The sequence below is a fragment of the Eulemur rufifrons genome, chromosome 28 (assembly GCF_041146395.1).
Source record: "Eulemur rufifrons isolate Redbay chromosome 28, OSU_ERuf_1, whole genome shotgun sequence".
Lineage (NCBI taxonomy): Eukaryota > Metazoa > Chordata > Mammalia > Primates > Lemuridae > Eulemur > Eulemur rufifrons.
In genome coordinates, this window is record NC_091010.1 from 27,434,561 (window position 1) to 27,460,185 (window position 25,625).

The following is a 25,625-nucleotide window of genomic DNA, read 5'->3' on the forward strand; positions in this document are numbered from 1 at the left end:
TAATTTAGTATTGATTATGAAAAATAAAACTGTTCTTTTCTTTTAATACTACAGAAAATCCTAAAGGTAAAAACAAACACTTGGTGAATAAAAGAAGGAAACCTGAAGAGGATGAAAAGAAACTAAATATGAAAAGACTTAGAACTGACAATGTTTCAGACTTTTCTGAGAGCAGTGACTCAGAAAATTCAAATAAGAGAATAATAGATAAGTCCTCAGAGCAGAAGCCAGAGAATGAATTGAAAAATAAAAATACTTCAAAGATAAATGGAGAAGAAGGAAAATCTCAGAATAATGAGAAGGCAGGAGAAGAGACACTACTAGATAGCCAGACTCCCTGGGATCAAATACAGGAAGATAAAAAACATGAAGAAGCAGAGAAGTGGAAGGCTGTTGATACCCAGCTTCAAGAAAAAATGATTATCCATTCATCAGAACAGGCCACACTTTCTGATCATAATCCTAATGATTTACTTCCTCAGGAATGCAATATGGAAAAAACACATACAGTGGAATTATTACCAAAGGAGAAGTTTGTATCCAGACCACCTACACCAAAATGTGTTATTGATATTACAAATGACACTAATTCAGAAAAGGTGGCTCAGGAAAACTCAAGTACCTTTGGCCTTCAGACACTTCAGAAAATGGATCCTAATATTAGTGATTCAAAATCAATTGCAAATGCAAAATATTCGGAAACAGCAAAACAAGATTCTGATCAGAACTGGGTCAATGATGTAGTTAAAGTGGATTTAACCCAGTCGAGTGTTATAAATGCTTCTTCAGGAAATGATCACCTGAATATGGAAAAAGAGAAAAACCAGTATATCTCTTACATATCATCTTTAAGTACAGTTTCTGTCATGGAAGATAAGCTGCATAAGCGAAGTCCGCCTCCAGAGACTATAAAATCTAAACTTAATACTTCTGTAGTAGATGCTCACAAGACAAAATCCAATCCCTCACCTGAAGTTGTTAAACCCAAAATAACCCATTCTCCTGATTCTGTAAAGTCTAAGACCACTTATGCGAATAGCCAAGCTACTGGCGAAAGAAGATTGGCAAGTAAGATAGAACATGAGTTATCAAGATGCAGTTTTCATCCGGTTCCTACTAGAGGCAGTACATTGGAAACTACAAAGAGCCCTCTAATCATTGATAAAAATGAGCATTTCACAGTTTACAGAGATCCTGCACTTATTGGGTCAGAAACAGGAGCTAATCACATTTCACCTTTCTTAAGCCAGCATCCTTTTCCTCTTCATTCCTCATCCCATAGAACCTGTTTGAATCCAGGTACCCATCACCCTGCCTTAACTCCTGCACCCCACTTACTAGCTGGATCATCTAGCCAAACTCCATTACCTACCATTAACGCTCATCCTCTGACTAGTGGGCCACACCATGCTGTTCATCACCCTCATTTACTTCCCACTGTGTTACCTGGAGTGCCTACTGCCTCCTTACTTGGTGGCCACCCACGACTAGAGAGTGCTCATGCCAGCAGCTTGAGCCACTTAGCACTAGCACACCAGCAACAGCAACAGTTATTACAGCACCAGTCACCTCATCTTCTTGGACAAGCCCATCCTTCTGCTTCATATAATCAGCTTGGACTTTATCCAATTATTTGGCAGTATCCAAATGGAACACATGCATACTCAGGACTTGGTTTGCCTTCTTCTAAGTGGGTTCACCCAGAAAACACAGTTAATGCTGAAGCTTCGTTAAGGAGGGTAAGTTTACACTGTGGTGTGCCACATATCAATGTATATTTATTAACCAAATGTGGTTGAGTGCTTTTTCAATATCCCATATTTTTAGGTCATTTTCTGTCATGCAAACAATTATTTTTCCATGTGCTTAGTAACCTCAGAGCAGTGGAAGTGGAAATCTCAGAAAAGCCTATTCATAAACAGTTAGTTTAAAGGAGTAAAACTTTTTAGAGTTTAATATTTATTTATTATAAATTGAGGTTTCTTGTATATATCCATAATTATTTTGCTCAGCTAAATTTCTAGAAGTGGAATTTCTGGGTTAAAATTTATATTAAATTGTAAGGGTGTTTATTTGTTTTTTTGATGAGACAGGGTCTCTATTGCCTGGTCTGGAGTGCAGTGATGTGATCATAGCTCACTGCAACCTCAAATTCCTGAGCTCCAGTGATCCTCCTGCCTCCGTCTCCCAAGTAGCTGGGACTACAGGTGTGAGCCACTGCACCTGGCCAACAATTTGTTTTTAAAAAGTAATTTGATAATATTTATTAAAAATCTTACTATTTTATGTCTAGGCACAGTGGCTCATTCCTATAATCCTAGCACTTTGGGAGGCCAAGGTGGGAGAATTGCTTGAGGCCAGGAGTTCAAGAGCAGCCTGAGCAACATAGTGAGACCCTGTCTCTACAAAAAATAGAACAATTAGCTGGGTGTGGTGGTACACGCTTGTAGTCCCAGCCACTCAGGAGGCTGAGGCAGGAGGATCATTTCACCCCAGGAGTTTGAGGTTACAGTGAGCTATGATCACGCCACTGTACTTTAGCCAGGGCAACAGAGCAAGACCCTGTCTCGAAAATAAGCAAAATTGTTATATTCCCCAGCTGAATATTTATATATTGATAATTTGCATATTAATGGTATATCACAAGGTATAACTCTTTAATCCCCTTCTTCCCTTATGGGTGCCCAAGGTTGGAGATTCCTAGTATTTGAGAGTAAAGTTGCAGCTGAGATTCTCCCTACCTAATACAGTATTGCTGAAGGTGGTGAGTGTAGGGCTCTTATTCCTTCATGTACTATGTGGTTTCTCTAACAAATTGATTTTTATACTACAAAATAGTTGTTAAAAGGAATATCAGCCCTGGTATCAAAAGTGAAGAAATGGATGTCACTGTTAAACTCCCAGGACACAGTCTTGTTGTTTGTACTACCCAGGATGCTCTTCAAGTATTCCTCAGAAGCTATTTTTAATGTCTTTTTTTGTTTATATGTTTTTGTGGTTAAAAACATATAATATTAAATTTACCATCCTAACCATCTTTAAGTGTATAGTTTAGTACCATTAACACTTTTCACATTGTTGTGCAGCGTATCTCCAGAATTTTTCATCTTGTAAAATTGAAACTATATTTATTTTTTATTTATTTATTTATTTATTTATTTTTTTTTTTGAGACAGAGTCTCACTCTGTTGCCCAGGCTAGAGTGAGTGCCGTGGCGTCAGCCTAGCTCACAGCAACCTCAAACTCCTGAGCTCAAGCGATCCTCCTGTCTCAGCCTCCCGAGTAGCTGGGACTACAGGCATGCGCCACCATGCCCGGCTAATTTTTTTTCTATACATATTTTTAGCTGTCCATATAATTTCTTTCTATTTTTAGTAGAGATGGGGTCTCGCTCTTGCTCAGGCTGGTCTCAAACTCCTGAGCTCAAACGATCCGCCCACCTCGGCCTCCCAGAGTGCTAGGATTACAGGCGTGAGCCACCGCGCCCGGCCTGAAACTATATTTATTAAACACTAAAACCCCCTTCACCCGGCCTTGGCAACCACCTTTCTTTCTACTTTCTGTTTCTATAATTTTGACTACTTTAGATATTTCATATGAGTGGAAGTCATACAATATTTATTCTTTTGTTACTGGCAATGTCCTTGAGGTTCATCCACGTTGTGGCATGTGACAGGATTTTTTTTTTTTTTTAATTTAAGGCTGCATAATATTTATTGTATGTGTATGCTATATTTATCCATTTATCTGTCGATGGACACTTGGGTTGCTTTCACCTCTTGGCTTTTGTAAATGCTGCAATGAACGTGGGAGTTTTTAAAACCTCCTTAATGTCATCTTCTTTGACAGCTTTTTGAAGTTGAGTGAGATCACAGTTGGGGGTGGTGATTTAGACAATGCTAGTGACTTTCTACTTCAGGGATAGTATTTCTTACATATAGCATTGGAAATGCCTGTAGATGCAAAGAATAGTGTCCTTTATGCCAAAAGTTTGCTAGAGAAACTGTTATATTTTGGGTAGCAGTGATGACATACGTAGACTATGGTCATGAGTCCTTCTATAAGTCCCAAGTTGTTGGATAGATGACTTTGATGGCAAGGGGCACCAAGTGGTTGGTGGTACAAGATACAGTTCTAACAATTTTGAAAGGTGTTTCTTGTGGCTTATTCCTATTGCAAACATCAACTCCTTTTACCTCCACCTTCATATGAGCTTTGGCCTTCTTTAATAAAGTCAGCAGTGATCACCACAATTTATTCTACACCAGCATCGCTGCATTTGATGTTGGCAAAATCTCAGTTCTAGAATTGTGCTTCTGTTGATCACAAGCTTCTCGCCCATTCCCATTCTTGATGGTGCCATTGATCTCATAGGTAGGTAGAATCATATTAGAATGTGTACATCACATAGTCAAAGTCAGTGAAGAGTCATTAATCACTACATTATCCTCTTTGCCAGAATCAAAAGTAGGCCTGGTGTCCCAGATGCCTAGTGCACTCACATTTTTACTCTGACTCTTCACTATCATGTGTCATGAATGTAGCTGTAGCTAACACAGCTAGAAGAGTACAAGGGAGCCAAGAGCTGGCTGATAGCTTTGAATCTTCTTTACTTCCAAACTCTGGAAAATCGAGCTAAGTAACTGTTTAAAATGGCCTGGGTCTGAGATTATTTGCCTTGGAAAGAAGAAAAATAAATAAATAAGATGGCTTGGGGAAGGAGCTTTACTCAGAATGTATCCTATGTACATAGACTGAGACCATGACTGTCCAGCCTCTATGTTTATAGGAACATGTCTTAACTGCTCATAAATGTGTTAAACTAAAAACAAACACATTGGATTTTTATTTATATAAAATTATAAGGGAGTAAATTTAAATAACATTTTGAGCAAAAATGAAGATCTCTTACCCTAGTATTGTGACCAAAAGTGAAGAAACAGTATAAGTACAAGATACTAGATTAGAAAATAATTTTGAATGTTATTTTATAGAGCAAAAGCTTTGTTATCATTGCCATAACTGATTGCAATTTAAGATTTCTGGATCTTGTAGAACTGAGGCCATTTGAGACATTGTATATTTGAATAATTCTTATGTGTGTATATATTTTTCTCTTATGTGAGGTTTATAGCGATAGTGTATGTTTTTAATCTAATTTTATAACAGTGTATCTCTTCTTTTCTTTTCTTTCTTTTTTTTTTTTTTTTTTTTTTGTGGCAAGAGTCTTACTCTGTTGCCCGGAGTAGAGTGGAGTGGCATCATCACAGCTCACCACAACCTCAAACTCCTGGGCTCAAGCGCAGTATATCTTTTTGAGATCATATTATGTTTGCATTGTCATTTTGAGAAGTAAAATTTATTCCCTTTGTTAAAACCAGAGGCGATTGTATTTTTCTGGTATTTGACTATCATCCTATTGACAAACTCATAAAACATGTTCTAGAAAAATGTCAGTGTAGAAACAATCCTTAACATGAAATTAGATAGTTGTATATCTCAACTCAGAGGTTGCTGTCATCACATAATTCAGTTATGAGAAAGACACCTTATATTGACATATAAAATTAACTTTGTTAGACTTCCACACCTCCAAGTTTAATGGTCCAGCAATGTTTATAGCTTGTAGTCAAATAGGGAGTACATTTGGGTTTTGAAAATGTAATTATCTGCCAATTGTCATGAAATTGTTACATTGAAAAAGCTAATTATTTTCAATGACAAAAACTGGCAAATGAACTTGATTATAGTTTCTCTTTCTGGTAAAATGTATTTTAGAAATAACATTCTGTTTTTGCTATTAGCAGCATATATTCTTTTGCTGTTAGTAAGCTAGGTTCTGTGTACAGCATTTATAGTAAGTTAAAGGCACTGATTTTAATTAAGATCTTCTTTTAGTAAAATAACAAATTTCTGGAAATTACATTTTAATACTAGTTAATTTTCTACATAATTTGGAAAAATATGTATAATTATGTTAGTTACTTAATTGAATATTTCTCCTAAGATACATTTAGAAAAGGTTATGGGTTTCACAAATATACTAGTACTAATGTTGTACTATGATACTGTTTACCTTTTTCTGTAACTACAGTCTAGATTTTTTTTTTAATAGAATTCTCCCAGTCCTTGGTTACATCAGCCTACCCCTGTGACCTCAGCAGATGGTATTGGATTACTTAGTCACATTCCTGTCAGACCTTCTAGTGCAGAGCCTCATCGGCCTCTTAAAATTCCAGCGCATTCCAGTCCACCATTGACAAAAACTTTAGTAGATCACCATAAAGAGTAAGTTCACCCATGCTTAAAAATTACGAATATCTTTCATGATGTTTCTTAATTTACTTTTTAAACAATTAATGTAAATAAATGACTTGAAACTAGGCATTGAAGAAGTATTGTTCTGTTTTGGTATACCTTCTAATTTACTTGATATATTAGCGTGTATGCCACAATAAGTTTTACTTTCATAGTAGAATAATGTTGCATAGAAGCTGTCCTTGTATTTTGCATGACAAAGTGATTACAGGGATCTTTATATATTTTCTTTACAGAGAATTGGAGAGGAAAGCTTTTATGGAACCATTACGGTCTGTTGCATCCACATCAGCAAAAAATGACCTGGATCTAAATAGGTCACAGACTGGAAAAGATTGTCACCTGCATAGACATTTTGTGGATCCCGTATTAAATCAATTACAGAGGCCACCCCAGGAGACTGGAGAGAGATTAAACAAATACAAGGAGGAACACCGTCGAATTCTTCAAGAAAGTATTGATGTTGCTCCTTTTACAAGTAAAATCAAGGGGCTTGAGTGTGAAAGAGATAGTTATTCCAGAGTAGCATCATCATCTTCTAGTCCTAAAAGCCATGTCATCAAACAAGATACAGATTTAGAACGCTCAGTATCAGACCTTTATAAAATGAAGCACTCGGTTCCTCAGAGTTTGCCTCAAAGTAACTATTTCACTACATTGTCTAATAGTGTGGTCAATGAACCACCAAGATCGTACCCATCCAAAGAAGTTTCAAATATTTACAATGAAAAACAGAGTAACGCCCTTGCAGCAGTAGCAGCAGCTAATCCTCAAACCCTGACTTCATTTATATCATCTCTTTCAAAACCACCACCTTTGATTAAACACCAACCAGAAAGTGAAGGTTTAGTAAGCAAGATACCAGAACATCTTCCCCATCACATCGCCTCTCATTCAGTAACAACCTTCAGAAATGATTGTAGGAGTCCTACCCATTTGACAGTTTCTTCTACAAATACACTCCGCAGTATGCCTGCTTTACATAGAGCACCAGTATTTCACCCACCAATCCATCACAGCCTAGAAAGGAAGGAAAGCAGCTATAGTAGCCTTTCCCCTCCAACTTTAACTCCAGTGATGCCAGTAAATGCTGGTGGGAAAGTTCAAGAATCACAGAAACCTCCAACTCTAATACCTGAGCCAAAAGACTCTCAGGCAAATTTTAAGAGTTCTTCTGAACAGACTTTGACAGAAGTGTGGAGACCTAATAATAACCTCAGCAAAGAGAAAGCTGAATGGCATGTGGAGAAAAGCACCGGAAAATCACAGGCTGCTATGGCATCTGTCATTGTACGTCCACCTTCGAGTACAAAAATTGATAGCATGCCAGCAATGCAGTTAGCTTCTAAAGATCGAGTTAGTGAAAGATCTTCAACTGGGACAAGTAAAACAGATTGCCTCAAACCAGCAGAATCCGGAGAGACTGGAAGAATCATTTTGCCAAATGTGAATTCAGATAGTGCTCACACAAAATCTGAAAAAAACTTTCAGGCTGTCTCACAGGGCAGCCTTCCCGGTTCAGCCATGTCTGCTGTAAATACCATGTGTAATACCAAAACAGATGTATTCACATCTGCTGCCACTACTGCCAGTGTTTCCAGCTGGGGTGGTTCAGAAGTAATTTCCTCTTTATCAAATACCATTTTGGCCTCTACATCCTTAGAAGGTACCTCTTCAAAAAATGTCAATCAGTCAATGGCTCAAACACAAGAATGCAAGGTCAGCACCACAGCTCCAGTTACACTAGCCAGTAGTAAGACAGGAAGTGCTATTCAGCCCAGTTCTGGGTTCTCAGGCACAACTGATTTTATCCATTTAAAAAAGCACAAGGCAGCATTGGCTGCAGCTCAGTATAAAAGTAGTAATGTCAATGAGACTGAGCCTAATGCTGTGAAAAATCAGACATCTTCAGCCTCCCTTCCCCTGGATAGCACTGTAATCTGTAGTACAATTAACAAAGCAAACTCTGTAGGAAATGGGCAAGCATCCCAGACAAGTCAGCCAAACTATCATACTAAACTGAAAAAGGCCTGGCTTACTAGACATTCAGAAGAAGATAAAAATACTAATAAAATGGAAAATTCAGGGAATTCTGTGTCAGAAATTATTAAGCCATGTTCTGTCAACTTAATAGCCTCTACATCTAATGATATACAAAATAGTGTAGATAGTAAAATCATAGTTGATAAGTATGTAAAAGATGATAAAGCCAATAGGAGAAAAGCCAAAAGAACTTACGAATCTGGCTCTGAAAGTGGAGATTCAGATGAAAGTGAAAGTAAGTCAGAACAAAGGACTAAAAGGCAACCTAAGCCAACCTACAAAAAGAAGCAAAATGATTTGCAGAAGAGAAAAGGTGAAATAGATGAAGATTTGAAACCCAATGGAGTACTCAGCAGGAGTGCCAAAGAGAAAAGTAAATTGAAGTTGCAAAGCAACAGTAATAGTAAGTCTATTACTTTGTTCTATCTCAAATAAAATGTGCTGAATGTTTTAGCGGTAATGATGTGGTTCTTTAAAGGTTAGTGAGCTTGCAGGCATCTTTTGCCTTTATTTGCATGCCTTAGTTATATGCTTATGGATTTCATTTCTATGTTTCACAAGTACCCTGTAAGAGAAAAGGAGAGAAGATTTATTCCTCCATTTTTAAGAGACTTGTAGAAATACATCTGTTTTACCTAGTACTCACTATAGGTAATGTGTGCAACCTAATTTTTAATTTAGCAATTTTTCATAATTTTGACCCTTTCTAAGAACTGTCAGAATACAGTTATGGCTGTCAAAATACAAAAATGGATTTCTAATATCAGCTAAGATATTTACGTGTAACAGGGTTTAGTTGAAAAAGAAATCCTCCTCACAAATACTTATGTTAAGGCACATTTCTAGAAGAGAATTACACTGATCCCATGGCATATTTGTGGAAGATTGGTTCCAAGAACCCCCATAAATACCATAATTCTCAGATGGCTCAAGTACCTTATAGAAAATGGCTTAACACAGACGTGTGGTGCATAATGACATTTTGATCAACTGTAGAATACGTGTATGACAGTGGTCTCATTAAGATTATAGTGCTGTATTTTTACTATACCTTTTCTATGTTTAGATACACAAGTGCTTAACATTGTGTTACACTTGTCTCCAGTATTCAGCATGGTAACATGCTGTACAGGTCTGTAGTCTAGGCACAATATACCATCTAGGTTTGTATAAGTACATTCTATGATGTTTCCATAATGAGGAAATCCTGAGGATGTATTTCTCAGAACGTATCCCCATTGTTAACCGATCCATGACTGTATTTGCACATAACCTGTGCACATCCTCCTGCATACTTTATATCATCTGTAGATTACTTATCTAATACAATGCCTGCACATCACTTTATTCATGTGAATTCGACATAGTATTCTGCACGTGGCAAATTTAAGTTTTACTTTTTGGAACTTTGCAGAATTTTTCCCTCCTCGTATTTTTGATCAGCGGTTAGTTGAATCTATGGATGTGGAACCCACAGTTATGGAGGGCTGACTAGACTTCAGAATAATATGAATGTGGCCTGTATTTCACCCTTATCTGGTGAAAAATTAGAAGCTGATTGAAATTATCATCTGTTTAATAGTGCTGCTCTTTCAAAGAGTCCTTAACAATGGATAAAAGGGGGAGGCTTGTGGTTTGTGTGTCCATCTCTATGTTCAAGAAGAATTTCCATAATAAGGTATAGCTTCAATAATGATAATATTTATATTTCTTTTGTGGCTGTGGCTGGACAAAATAAGTGATACTTAACAGTAATATTCACTATAAAGTGTTTCTATATGTTTTTACTCTAGAAGTAGTTTTTCTCAGTTTGTTTATTTCTTTTTAGGTTTGTTCCACAATACAGAAAGCACTTAATAGTTCATTGTATCCATGTGTTCATCCACATACAATATATGAAATATGTGACAATGTGGACACTCAAGAAGTACTTTCACAAGCACTCAGATGCTTGGAGGCTCTTATTTATGCCATTTGTCTGAATGAGGTTTTCCCACATGCTTGTGTGGAAACCAGAGGCAAAGTGAAGGAGACAAAAACAGGAGGATGGAATCATAGAAAAGGACAGTCAGAAAGTGAAAGAAGGACAAGCTCAACTAGAGACAGAGAGACTGACTGACTGAAATGCAAATATAGTCAGAAGACAGGGAGATTGACAACGAAGAATACCTGTCGTTCATTTGAATATTGGATTATATACAATATTGCTTTTTCTCATGTGTTCTCCTTACTACCACCACCACTCCCCCCATGAATTTATAATAGATTTAGTGTGGTCAATAATTGTCTTCTGTCTCACATAACATTTCCTTTGGTGTTAGATATTCAAATACTTTAGTTAAACTTACAGAAAAAAGAAAACAGATAGGAACCTTCCAGCTTTTAACAATAGAAAACTCCTGTGAAGGTAAATTTATAAATTAACTCTTAATGAAATACATACTCTCTTTTCATCTTGAGACTGAATGTTCATATTCCCAAGTAAGTTCTAAGACAGGCCAGAATGAGTGCCTTTATTCCCATAGATTGTGATGTCAAATCTCCTCTACTTGGTACCTAGCGTTTATCTTCAGAGGCTATTTATCATATTTGTTCGCCAAGTCCAAAGTAATATTAAGTCACTATTAAATGCTGTCTATCAATTATGGGCAGAGTATACTTTTATTTGGAGCTATCTGTAAAAGTTCTTTTTTTAAAAAATTTTTTTTCTAGAGACAGGGTCTCACTATGTTGCCCAGGCTGGAGTGCAGTGGCTAATTATAGGTGCAATCATAGTGCACTGCAGCCTCAAACTCCTGGGCTCAAGCAATCCTCCTACTTCAGCCTCCTGAGTCAGAAAAGTTCTTTAAATTGGGAGTTGTCATGAGTCAATGAACTTCTAAACCTGAGTGAATCATTTACTTATGGATTAAATGTGACCATTTTCCTTCTAATGTTAAATAAAAGTTGGCTGCTTTTCCATGACTCATTTTTACATAATTTTATTTTATAACCTGAAATTACCCACCATATTTAAGTATGTCTGTAAGTCCTATGATATACAACCAATGATTTAATAACTATGATCAGAGTTAATTTCTGTATCTCCAAAAAATATTTTTAAGGGGATGGAATATCAGAAATTAAAGGTTGGCATTTATTTGTCTCTTATTTTCTTCCTCCCCAGTTTTCTATTGCTTGAGCAGCTATTTGTGGATTTGCTAATAGAGAACTAGGGTTAAAAAGGTTCTTATGAAAGAAGAAATATCCATTGAGTTAGGTATTTTTTGTTGACTATATTAATCTCAAACTTTGAGTTAGATATTGCCAATAGATATATAGAATTGAAGGATGGAATTATATTTACTGTACAAATACTATAACAGTTAAATTTATAAAAGGAGTTAGCTACACTCATATTTGGCCTAGTCTAGAAGCAAAAACTATAATATCAAAAGTTATCCGTATGAATTGGGCCCTTCTGTCTTTATAATTCATTTTTTTTTTTTCCTTTAAAAGCTCTCAGTGCCTATTTTGTGTCACATAATTGAGATTTGCTTTGTAATGTCTGGTTCTTTATTATAGCGCTGTTTAAATTGTTAACAGTGGTATGGTGATCTATATTCTGAACTGTTCCATTATCTGGAATTAAAAGCATATTGGTTAAAGTTATTTTCTAGTCAAAATATACTAGGTCGCATTTAGTTTATTCTAGTGTAATAAATTAAAAAGTAAATAAATGATTAAAAGCAAGTGTGCCAAATAAAGGTTTATCAGCAGTATAACAATTCAATCATTTATTCTTACTTTTAAAAGCTCTGAACTTTTTATACCAATCTATAGGAAAGCATCTGTCTTACGTACAGTGGAGGAAATAAAAAACCTTTTATGTAAGCAGGGGCCGGTGGGGGGGGGCAGTGTATGCCTATGTGTGTATATGCATGTGTGTTTCTCTAGTGGATTAAGCTAAATGGCTCCTTGCCCTAAGTTAGAGACAGAAGAGGAGGGAAAGCATGTAGTTGTAAAGAACCAGGCAGCAATCCTAGAAGTGCTTAATAATTAGACCGCATTTCAAATGGGCTACTCTATAGTTTAAACACAGTACTTTCTCTAGTAAGATACATGATCATTCTGTAATTGTACTGCTTATATTATCAACAAATAAAGTAATAGTGGAGCTCTGTGCAAGAGTTTTGCTACAAGTCTCTGCTAGAAAGAACTAGTCTCAGGAGAATAGTACCTCTCCACAAAATGAGCATGATTAGAAAATGCAAGTGTAGGTTAGAAAATGCAGGGTAGGAAATACAGTTTATGCTTTCAACATGACAGAAATAGCAAACTATATAAATCTATTGTCTGATATATAGCTGTATTAATACAGGTGGAGTAAGTACACTTACAAACTAGAGTCAACAAATATTTGTTAGTCCCAACCTAGTTTGCTTTTAAATAAATATATATTTTTAAAATTTAATAGTCAAAACTTAATTTTGAGGATTCCTCATGTTCTAGAGATTCCTCCTGCTCTATATAGATGACTGATAACTTGAGCCATTGTTCTTAACATTTGTTAGGCTCAACTTAACAGATGTGATGGAGCAATGGTGTACAGTACATAGATGAATTGACTTTTTTTCTTTTGCAAATATTAGATTACATAGTTCACTTTTTTCCTTTACACATCTTCAGTGCTTTTTCTTTTTATCCATAAAGACAGCTAAGTTAATATTGGCTTCTTTCCTTCTTCCCTTTTTTTTTTTTTTTTTTAAGAGACAAGGTGTTGCTTTGTCACCCAGGCTGAAGGGCTGAAGTGCAGTGGCACAATAATAGTCTCCCAGGTAACTAGGACTACAGGTGCAGGCCACCATAGCTGGTTAATTTTTCTATTTTTTTGTAGAGATGGGGTCTCACTATGTTGCCCAGGACAGTTTTGCAGTCCTGGCCTCAAGCGACCCTCCCACCAAGTCCTCCCAAAGTGCTAGGATTATAGGTGTGAGCCACTATGCCCGACCAGTTTTCTTCCTTTTACTTCAAACCTTTTTATTTTTCTAAAAGGTACTGCTGCCATCAATATGTTGATATCAAATCAAATGCAGGGTATTAAGGAAAAGATATTAGGAGAAATATCTTAGGCCCTTTTCTTTCAAATATGGGTTTTATAAAATCACTTGTCTCAATGAGCCACACTTACCTTAGAAAATCAGATTAAGTATTTCAATAGAAACATGTTGAAACTAGCATGTAATTTCTAAGTATAGAGACTTTTGGTCTTTAGGTTCTTGCTGTGGATCTTGAAAGAGTTGCCTCCTCGGTAAACCAAATTTCAGTATAGAAAGGACTGTATTTTTAGTTACGTTTTACATAGAATATGAATGATTCTCATGTTTGCTAGTATACATGTATAAATATTTAATATGTAAAGAATTCAGCCAGCTGGAAAAGTTACACAATTCTGCATTTCCAGTATACTGACATAAGAGTGGTTCATTTGGTTAGTAAGTAAATAGATAGGCTGTTGTAGACTTTTTAGTTATTAATCAGTAACTAGAATTGTTAACTTCTTTGCATCTTTTCTACAGTCTTACTGTATTGTCATCATTATGTGACTCACTTGAATTTATTCTCAAGGAGTTTAACTTTTTATAAAACATAATCTTGCTAAAACTTTCCTACTGATTTTACAGCTGGCATTCCTCGCTCAGTATTAAAAGATTGGCGTAAAGTCAAGAAGCTGAAGCAAACTGGAGAATCCTTTTTACAGGATGACTCCTGCTGTGAGATAGGGCCTAATTTACAAAAGTGCCGAGAATGTAGACTTATTCGCAGTAAAAAAGGAGAAGAACCAACTCACTCACCAGTATTTTGTAGATTTTACTACTTTAGACGGTAAGTGAAAATATGAAATTGGGAAAAAATATATTGGTATTAGAAATTATATTGTTATGCCAAAGGTCCCTTTTGGATAGGGAAATAATGAGTCTTTTGAGCCTCCATGTTTCTGAAACATTGTAAAATAATATTAAATTTTTTGTGCTGAATTTTAACAGTAGCTAACTATTGAACTAAATACATACATTATTACCTGTGTTCCTTATGGTTTTTCTCTTCCAAGAAATTTATTCCTTAAAGAGAAAATGTTAGTGTTTTTTCTAGAAAATGATAGGAAACAGCAGTTTGGTTTTTGTTTAAGGAGTTTTTTAAAAATTTATATACTTTGGCTAAAACAATGTAGTATTCATATTTATGCTTTAGTAATCACAAATTGTCTATAAATCTAAGTAAACAATATAGGCTATTAAGTTTAAGTGGATACATTCCATCACAGTACCCATACTTTTATTACACATACATTAAATATTTGTAGCTGGAGAAATCTGAGTTATAAAATGACAAGGACAATTTATTAGTACCATGTCACATGTCACGGGTTTTGTAGTAAAATATAAAAACCACTTAACAGTTATTAACCTATGTACTGATTTAATATTACTAAATATTACTTTAAAACTAAAAACTTATAGACTTGTAAAAGTTCAACTAAGAATAGCTAGATAACCTAGCCAGTAAAGACTAACTGTGTCTCACATTCTAGAATCAGTCATTCCTGGTTGTGAATCCCAACTCTGTCGCTTTATAGTTAATAAAGTTCCTATGTGACTTTATTAACTATAATAGGAGTACAACTAAGCCTGTCTCTTCTGCAAAATGTGAATGATAAATGTACCTAAGTTAGAGAGGTTTAATGAAAGTTAAATGAGATATAGCACACAAAGTCCTTAGTGTAGTCCCATTCATTCATGTGTGTGTGTGTATACATAAGGTCTGTCCAGAAAGTATCCAGCCATTGTTACTATAACGTGAGTGAATTGTGCTACATCCATGTAACCTGGCAGCCAAGGAGAGTGGAATGGAATGCACATGTGTGAACAGTGACTTCACTGTACTACTCAGTGGGATGCTAGACACTGTTGAGTGAGGATGTGTACTGTATGGCCATCACATTCAAAATGACTGAGCGAGTAGCAAGTAGAGCAACAAATCTGCATCAGATTTTGCATTAAGCTTGAACGTTTTTCAGTAGAAACTATTCAGATGATTCAGAAGGCTTTCGGGCACCATGCAGTGAGTGCAGTGCCAGTGTAAGTGTGGCATAAATGCTTCAAAGATGGTTGAGAATCTGCTAAAAGTGGTCCACGTCTGGAATGCCTTCAACAAGCAGAACACCTGAGAATGTTGAATGTGTATAGGTTAGGTTAAGAGATGCTGGGAGAACTGTGTGAGGTCCCAAGGTGCCTACTTTGAAGGGGACTGACTAAGGAGTCATTGTCTTTGAACAATGTTTCTTGTATCTTCAGTAAATCTCTATTTTTCATATTACATAGCTGAATACTTCCTGGACAAATCTCTTATATATGCATGTATGAAATGTTCTATTTGTTGTAATTATTTTCCTAATTTCTTCTTCTTTCTAAGAAGTTAGGATACACCGTACTGTGATAAATACTCTATGCTCATAATCCAGTAGAGATCAAAAAAAATATGTATTGGTAGTTCTTTTCCTTTACTTCACAGTCTTTGTGGCCAACAATCCCCAGTGGACAGATAATTTCAGGGAATAGTTATAGGAGGTAGTACACATAGAAGTGCAGAAGAGATGATAAAAAGAATCAAGAGGAAAGTAGGTTTGAGGGGATAAGAAAATCTAGGAAGAGTTTGAAAGAAAGAATTGTTTACATAAAGATTGTAACACAAAGCTGAAGATGATGGGTTATGACAAAGGAAGAAATTTGGTTTGAAAAGAAGAGGCAGGCTGGACTTGGTGGCTCAGGCCTGTAATCCTAGCACCCTGAGAGGCCAAGGTGGGAGGATCGCTTGAGATCAGGCATTCTAAAACAGCCTGAGCAAGAACGAGACCCTGTCTCTACCAAAAATACAAAAAAATTACTAGCCAGGCGTGGTCATGGTGGCGCACGCTTGTAGTCCCAGCTACTTGGGAGGCTGAGGCAGGAGGATCGCTTGAGCCCAGGAGTGTGAGGTTGCAGTAAGCTATGACACACCTGGGGCAACAGAGCAAGACTCTGTCAAAAAAAGAAGAGAAGAGAAACTTTGGTAAGATAATAAAGGTATGAGAAATAGAAGTAAAAGGTATGTTTTTGTTTTTTTTTTTTTAAGTATATATATATATAGTAAATGTTAGATATCCCTTGTTTGAGAGTAAAGTACAAGATATTTGAGAAATAACCACCAGTTAGTAAGAGAATGATAATTTTGCCTTCTGTTTACCATAAACTTTTCTAAATAGAGTAGATTATTTGGATGTCAGAAGCTAAGAGCAAGTAAGCACATTAGTTGGGTTCTTGCCTTTTTTTTTTTTTTTTTTTTTTTTTTTTTTTTTAAATCGTCCCAGTGAAAATCCTAAGGTGATTTTTTTAGGCCATTTTCAACTTTAGTGATTCCTTATTTAGGTTATGTATAAAGTAACAGTATTGGTCTAGGCAACATAGGTCCCACATTTTTACTGGTCACTCATCAAACACATAAACACTTAAATATAGTTTTCATTTGGTAGGAATTAAAGTACTTAACTATAAGTGATAGGAAGAATCTTCTTTCTTGACAGAACATAAAATTGGTGCTGCTTTATCATTGCCATTTGCATAACACCTCTGAGAGTTATTTAAATTGATTAATTTGATAATTCATGTGTGTGAAGAACTACCCTACATTCCTGTTTTTAAATTAGAATTTATGTTTATAATGTAAGCAAATTTATTATAAATTTACTTTAACTGTACTTATGTTTTCTTAATATCTTGATATCTAATGCTTTTATGTTTTAATGTTTCAGATTGTCATTTAGTAAAAATGGAGTGGTTAGAATAGATGGTTTCTCTTCTCCTGACCAGTATGATGATGAAGCCATGAGTTTATGGACACATGAAAATTATGAAGATGATGAACTAGACATAGAAACTTCTAAATATATCTTGGATATAATAGGTGATAAATTCTGTCAATTAGTAACATCTGAAAAAACAGCTTTGACCTGGGTAAAAAAGGATGGTAAGGAAGTTAAATATAACATGAACTGTACAAATTTCATTTTAAGACCTTTTCTTTGAATTATGTTTAATTATCTAGTCTTGTTGATTTTTAATTATGATAATGGCACCTTTTTATGCACAAATGCACTTGTGTGTACTTAGGGTTATAGATATTTTCTTACTGAGGTTGAATTGAGTAGACTAACCATTTATGAAATCACAATAACATTTTGCTTTTTGGTATTTCTGACATTATAACGTAAATTAGAGTGATAAAACCACTTTGGATATGAAATTGTGAAATTTCAGCATTTGACATAAAAAGATATAATCTATCCGAATTATGAATATTTAAATCTCAGTTTTACTGATTGTTTAACTGTGTGACCTTTGGCAAAAAACCTCCATAAATATCAGGCAGGTCTGTGAAACTACCTCATAAATTTGTTTAGAAAGTAGTTGTGTTAATTAGTTTTACTTATGTAAAGCCCTTAACAGTACCTACCATAATTAATGCTCTAAATATTTTCCTTCCTTTCCTTCCCTTCTTTCCTTTTCCTTCCCTTCCATAAAATCAATTGTTTGTCCCTCAGGGGACATTTGGTAATAATCAGAGACATTTTTGGTTGCATAACTGAAGGGAGTGGGATATGCTGCTAAGCATCTAATAAGTGGCCACAGATTCCCCTAAATAACCCTATAATGCACACGGTTGCACAGGATAACCCCCCACAACAAAGAAGTTTTCAGCCCAAAATATAAAAAGTGCCAAGGTTGAAAAACCCTGCCTTGGATGTAAGCCATTTTTATTTATCACTTATGATCATTTGTGAGTCTTCTGAAGAGGATTACTAATTACTTCAAGAAATTTATTAGTCTTTAGTTAATATAGCCTTAAAAGTTCTTGGTTTGCCTTTACATTTTTAATTTTGCTTGTATTTTAGCCAAAATTGCTTTGGAAAAAAGCATATTTGCCTTTAAAGTTTTGTTTTTTCTCTATCTCAGCCAAAATTGCCTGGAAAAGAGCAGTAAGAGGAGTCCGAGAGATGTGTGATGCATGTGAAGCTACATTGTTTAACATTCATTGGGTCTGCCAAAAATGTGGATTTGTGGTCTGCTTAGATTGTTACAAGGCAAAGGAAAGGAAGAGTTCTAGAGGTTGGTTGATAAGTTTATATGAATTGAAGTTTTTTATAATGTTTCTTTTCTTTAGGATCACTCATCTGGAAAATTTGATGTGTGTTTTTCCTACCTTCCTTACTTATTATGTTAAGAAAGTTTTGTGAAATTTGTTTTTAAGAGGAGGTGTAATCATAATTTATTAAAAGCTCTGTTGGTTTTGAGTTTTTGTTCTTTTTTTTTTTTTTTTTAAGGATTAGACTGCATCTATATCTTTTAGCCTGATGAGTATGTCCACCCTCTCCTTTCAAGCAGGTAGTTCCTTAATGTAGCCCAAATTTAGGTTAGGCCTTGTTGCTTTAAGACTGCAGTGTGTGGGAGCCTGAAGTCCTAGAAACTGTTAATTACACAGTCATACTTACAAGTCATAACTGAATACTTCATAATATAAATTAATTTTTCTAAATATTGGCCTATAAATTTCAAATGAAAATGTTAAAGAATATGCTGCCATTAGCACCATTTATCCCTCAGTTCTGAGACAATGCAAAAGAAATCTTTATGTTTTTAAACAGCCTTTGAAGCAATTATTTCTGCTTTCTAGGTAAATAAAATGGCACAAAAAACAATATTCCGTTTGTTACTATAGCTGGAAATAATGCAAAGTTTGAAAAGGGAAATAACTAAATACATTGAAAGTGTTTTAGAAAAAGCTTATCCAAGGCAATTTTGGAAGTGGCTACCTAATACTGATACTAAGTAATTTTTTAGAGGTAAAGTTCTGATGAAATGAGAGGATTAGAATTGTTTAAAGTATTAGAACTAAATATTTGGACCGGGCACTGTGGCTCACCCCTGTAATCCTAGCATTCTGGGAGGCAGGAGGATTGCTTGAGCTCGAGACCAACCTGAGCCAGAGTGAGACCCTGTCTATACCAAAAAGAAGGGGGAAAAAAAAACCCAGCCAGACATTGGGGCACGCTCTTGTAGTCCCAGCTACCAGGGAGGCTAAAGCAGAAGGATTGCTTAGAGCCCAGGAGTTGGAGGCTGCAGTGAACTACAATGATGCCACTGCACTCTACCCAGGGTGACAGAGTGAGGCTCTGTCTCAACAATAACAACAACAACAACAACAAACAAACAAAAAAAACACTAAATATTTAGTAACAGACTGTCAATGTCTCAAAACAGTGAATGTCGTTTTCATCCCAGGCACCTCTTTTTGAGAGTATTATATAAGGTAAATGTACTGTTATTTAGCCATCAGTATCACTGGTAGAACTACTAAAACGTTACCCTCTCTGACTCTTTTTCATATACACACAGCACTTACTAAAGAAACCTGAGCAAATACGGAAACATATGAACATTTACAGAGAGCTAGGTGTTTCTGGGCTATGCAGTAAAATATGTAATGATGAGTAAAATGTGAAACCATAATAAGAAATGTAGGCAGTTAAATACCTTTAAAACCATAAAATTGTATTTTGATGTTTTCAATTGGTAGTACTAGCTGCATTATTATAAAACTTCATGACATGTATTTTATATATTTTTTTCTGGTTTCATACTATGTTTGTTTTTCCTTTGCCAAATTTAAAAAAGTTTACTTTATTGTATCTTATTATATTGTATAAATTTAAATAAGCTACCATGAATCCTTTTTTTGAACAACATAGTGTATTTATACTAACCTAAATAGTTGTATTTCTGCTAATTTTCATAGTACTATTAATTAGAAAGTATAGTCTGGTAGTCAGTGTATCATTCTTTCAAGTATAACCTATGCCTTGGGTTATATTGTTATCTATATATATTTATTCTACTGTTAAGCATTGTAATAAAACTTACATTGACTAGGCTTAATAGTGGCAGTCAACAAAAAGTGTCTAAAACATAAACAAAACATTTACAAGTTACCATGTAGGCTTTGGAAAGTCAAATCTTTTAAAGGTAACCAGTTTTAGACTGGATTTGGATTTTATTTAATCTATACTTTTTGTGAAACAATAGTTCTAGATTTTTTTTTGTGCTACGTTTATTGAGTTTTGTGATACTGAAGATCTTATAGCCACATTATCAGTAGCTGTCTGTCATTAAATTTATAGAGAAAGTTCTCCTTGAAATCAAGGTATCAAATATTTTTCCCATTTATGGTATGCCCCATGCTATGGCTTTTAATATATTTACAACTCTAGGAATTGAGCTTTGTTTGAAGGCAACAGTATCAGTTAATAATAGCTATATGGTACCAGCTTTTTCACATCCCATGGCAGTTCCTCTACATCTGTTTGAAGCATAAGAGTTAGCAGCAGCCTCAGACTTACGTCAAACTAGCATATAATGCTAGGATCAGGCATAAACCCTGTTTGGCACAAAAAATAGCTAGAAGATAAAAAGAGATGAATATGGCCGTAATCTTGGATAAAAATTAAAAAAAAAATAAGAAAAAAAAGATTATGCTACAGAGAAGCTAGAATCAGAGAAGGTAGAGGTGACTAATAAAAATGATAAAGAGTGATAATTTTCGAAAAGGCTATCATATCTGTATCACTGTTTTTATAGAATTCTTAGAAGGGTGGAACTGTCTTTTCTGACTCCAGTTTTTTAAGAATCAGATATCTGAAGCCCATCACTGACATTTTATATATTTTTTTATACACAAGCCATTGATTCTGTAATTATAAAACCTGCAGCTGGGCACAGTGGCTCACGCCTGTAATTCCAGCACCTTGGATGGCCAAGGCAGAAGGATCACTTGAGGCCAGCAGTTCAAGACCAGCTTGGGCAACATAATAAGATCCCATCTATACTAAAAAATTTTTTTTAATTAGCCAGGCATGGTGGTACATATTGGTAGTCCCAGCTACTGGAGAGGCTAAGGCAGAAGTATTGCTTGAGCCCAGAAGTTCACTGCTGCAGTTTGCTATGATCACACCATTGCACTTCAGTCTGGGTGTTAGAGTGAGACCCTGTCCCTTAAAAAACAAAAAACCATTGAGTATGATATAAAACTAGATATGTTATCTTACAGATAAAGAACTGTATGCTTGGATGAAGTGTGTAAAAGGGCAGCCTCATGATCATAAACATTTAATGCCAACTCAAATTATACCTGGTTCTGGTAAGTATAAATATATATTATTAACAGCTCTAGATTAAAGAAGCAGCTAGAGGAGTATCTAGAAATATAATAGAATGGAGAAGTAAAGTTTTACTAGTCTTGAATTGTCTTGCTCAGAGTTATTGGAAATCCTCTGTAATAAATAAAGCTCAGAACACAAGCCCAGCCTCAGTGATGAAGAAAGCCATAGAAGAACCACCTTAGAAGGGGAAAACTAGAGTGTAATGAAAAAGCCTATTGGATTTCCAATGAAAGCTTTCTAAGATTTTGAACGTACTGAATTTTTAAAAATAGAGCTAAGAGAAAGAAAAATAGAACATAAATTTGGTTAAATGATCAATTCTGTGATGGATGGAAGAGATAGAATGGGGAAAATATAGAAGAAAAGATAAAAGGCACAAGAAAAGCTCCACTGCTATAAAATAAGAAAAATTTTATAGTCATAACTAGTGATAATCTTTTTATTAACTACCATTTTATTTTGCAGTTTTGACAGATCTTCTAGATGCCATGCACACTCTTAGGGAAAAATACGGTATTAAATCCCATTGTCATTGTACTAACAAACAGAATTTACAAGTTGGAAACTTTCCTACAATGAATGGTGTATCTCAAGTGAGTAGAAATCTCTAATTATTCAAATAGAATTCATGGTTAAATTAATCAACTTTGATATTTGAAATCCAGTATAGGATTTGTGTGCTGTGAGTTGTGTTTTCTGTCTTACTGTGTAAATTTCTTACCACTATTAATACTACTGTTAACTCTGAATAATTAAAGAAATAGTGTTTAAAAAGGTAATTGTTCTACCTTTGTAGGTTTTACAGAATGTTCTTAATCATGGTAATAAAATTTCTCTGTGCATGCCTGAGTCTCAGCAGCAAAATACTCCTCAAAAGTCTGAGGGTAATGGCAACAGCAGTCCAGGAAGTGATGTAAGCACAGATAGCAAGTTAACTCCTCCAGAATCCCAGTCACCACTGCATTGGTTAGCAGATCTTGCAGAGCAAAAAGCCAGAGAGGAAAAAAAAGGTAAATATAACTGTATATTTAAGTATATATTAGAGGATTATAGTATAACCATCACTGTACTATTGCATATTAAAGTACTGATATTGGGCCGGGTGCGGTGGCTCATGCCTGTAATCCTAGCACTCTGGGAGGCCAAGGCGGGTGGATCGCTCGAGGTCAGGAGTTCAAGACCAGCCTGAGCAAGAGTGAGACCCCGTCTCTACTAAAAATAGAAAGAAATTATCTGGCCAACTAAAATATATATATATACAAAAAATTAGCCAGGCATGGTGGCACATGCCTGTAGTCCCAGCTACTCGGGAGGCTGAGGCAGTAGGATCGCTTAAGTCCAGGAGTTTGAGGTTGCTGTGAGCTACGCTGACTCCATGGCACTTACTCTAGCCCGGACAACAAAGCGAGACTCTGTTTCAAAAAAAAAAAAAAAAGTACTGATATTGATATTAAACAATTTACTTTGGTCCTTTGCTTCAGTTATAGCTTAGGTTCAATACAGCATTTGTCCTGTTAGAAACCAGCCGTCTTGTGTGCATCAAAATGAATTACAGGATCATTTGTGGATGAGCATATAAAGTCACTGGGGTACTAGATTTGTAACTTGCCTATATTTTCTGGCTGTCTCAGCAACAGCATTTTTCATTAGTGACAGGTCCAAACTCAGCCACATGTCTAAGATATTGAGGAAGGCCTTTCCATGTTCGGAATGTTTGATGCCATTTTGAAGGCTCTAATTCATCCTCTGACTTGTGTTTAGGTGAATAAATCACTAGTGATTTAGTTTTTATCTCGCATTATAAAATGCAGAGTGCCAGCTTGAGTTAAAATTTGTGAAACATTTTATTTCAGAAAACAAAGAATTTGCTCTCGAAAAGCAATTTAAAGAAGATGGAGAACAAGACAACTCTGATTCTCCAAATGGCAGAACATCACCACCTATGTCCCAGAATAATGAACAAGGGTCAACTTTACGGGATTTGCTGACCACCACAGCTGGCAAACTACGAGTGGGCTCTACAGATGCTGGCATTGCCTTTGCCCCAGTGTATTCAATGGGAGCCCCAGTGAGTGTGATGCCAGATTTTTGCTTTTAATATGGGCCTTAATTGAGATGAGTTGGATAGTTGGCTGTTGGCTATGAACTGTCCAATAAATGGATGCAGATGAAATCAAATGTACCAAACTGCTAGGCATGTTCCTTATTTGCATTATAACTCTTAACTTCAAAGCTGGCATTTTCCGCTAATCTTAATGAAAGATCGGAGGAGAGGGCCCTTTGATGCCAGAAGAGCCCTAAGTTGCCCCTTCAGAATTTGAAAACCATATGGAAATGAAAAATACCTAGAAATTAAATTTTGCTTTAAAAAAGAAAAGCAGAATAATTGCCTAGGTAGATGAAAATTGTAAAAGTATATGGGAGATTCCATCTGCCTGTACACTCTGCCTCAGCCCTAAAACAATGTAAAAGGTAAGAAGTCTGCTCTTCTAGGTTCTGCAGACCAGGCAATTTCTCACACCACCAAACTTCTAGTCCTCATCTGCCAGGAACAATGTAAGGACTAGGGATCCGTATCCACTAACATAAATGCATATTCTTGAATGCAAGGATGGTGTTAAAAAATTAATAGTATGTGGGAGGAAAATGTATACATTTCCTCTCAAAATATAATTCTTTTCAGTTTATTTTTTTCTCTTAATAGAGTGGCAAGAGTGGACGGACTATGCCTAACATTCTTGATGACATAATTGCATCAGTTGTTGAAAACAAAATTCCACCAAATAAAACCTCCAAGATAAGTGTAAAACCAGAGCTTAAAGAAGAGCCCGAAGAAAGCGGAAAATCTGCCATAAATGAAAATAATAACTTGTACAGTGATATACCACATTCTTGGATCTGTGAAAAGCATATTTTATGGCTTAAGGATTACAAGAATAGCAATAATTGGAAGCTTTTCAAAGAGTGTTGGAAACAAGGACAGGTGAGTATTTTAAGCTGATTAAGTACACTCTCAGTAGAGCTGAAGCTGATTAAATAGACAGAATGGTTCCTTCCTTAGAAATAGAAATAGGGGAAGAAATAGTAAATACATATATGGGGCAATAAGCTATCAAAAATAATACTGAAAGAATTACCAGAATGATTATTTTCGAATTCCTGGTTTTTGGCCACATTTATGGGAATTAACAAGGAAGCAGTGATTATTTGCTGTTATATTTTTGATCTATCAGTGCAGACATTTGATAAAACCCTACATGTACAAAATTCAGTCCTTCCCACCTTTTTTAAGATTCATATTGGAGCCCAATTTGCACATTCATATCTACTATTAAAATGTTAATCACTGTTAGAAGCATTTTTCACAAACAAATGACGATGTAGATGTTTTCGCCTATAATGTTTATATATAAAGCATTTATAAATTCAGCACGTCTTGAATGACAAACTCGATTATTTCATAGTACCCTAATAATGATTTTCTCTTTGACAAAAGCTTTAATACAATGTTTGATATTTATTTCAGATGGTAATATACTGCATTAATGCAAAAATTATGAATAAATGTAATATGCATGATATTATCATTTTCAATTTATTTCTTTCTGGAAAACATTACTGCTATTTTACTTTACTTTTTTCATTCACCAGATAATTATTGAGCACCTAATAAAATTTAATCTCTGTGCTAAGGCATTAAGGATATAAAATTAAGCTATGTGAAAATGAGTAAGAACCATTTTAGTGTAGTGAATCTTGATCTTTTTAAGTCACTAAAATCTTTCAAAATCTGATAAAGCTTGGTCCCTCGCCTCAGAAAAAGTACACACGTATGTGTGTGTATATATAAGATTTGGTATATATTTTTTGGTTGAGTCTTCATGAAGCCCTGATGCCATTACTGGGTCAAAATTTAATTGAATTTTGTGTGGTCTTTTGAGGTAGAAAATAGTGATGTAAACAAATGTTTTCATAA

General features: G+C 35.3%; 1 protein-coding gene across 6 annotated transcripts in view; it reads left to right on the forward strand.

The window, feature by feature from the left end:
• The window catches only part of JMJD1C (jumonji domain containing 1C), a 229,995-nt gene that overhangs the window by 185,265 nt on the left and 19,105 nt on the right, over positions 1–25,625 (forward strand). For all 6 annotated transcript variants that reach the window (XM_069461114.1, XM_069461115.1, XM_069461118.1 and 3 more), the window contains 11 exons: positions 55–1,739; positions 6,116–6,288; positions 6,555–8,764; positions 14,025–14,226; positions 17,189–17,403; positions 18,390–18,542; positions 21,538–21,627; positions 22,115–22,242; positions 22,446–22,659; positions 23,503–23,717; positions 24,354–24,632. In XM_069461114.1, coding sequence (XP_069317215.1) covers positions 55–1,739; positions 6,116–6,288; positions 6,555–8,764; positions 14,025–14,226; positions 17,189–17,403; positions 18,390–18,542; positions 21,538–21,627; positions 22,115–22,242; positions 22,446–22,659; positions 23,503–23,717; positions 24,354–24,632 — 5,564 coding nt within the window. The remainder of the gene's footprint in view (positions 1–54; positions 1,740–6,115; positions 6,289–6,554; positions 8,765–14,024; positions 14,227–17,188; positions 17,404–18,389; positions 18,543–21,537; positions 21,628–22,114; positions 22,243–22,445; positions 22,660–23,502; positions 23,718–24,353; positions 24,633–25,625) is intronic.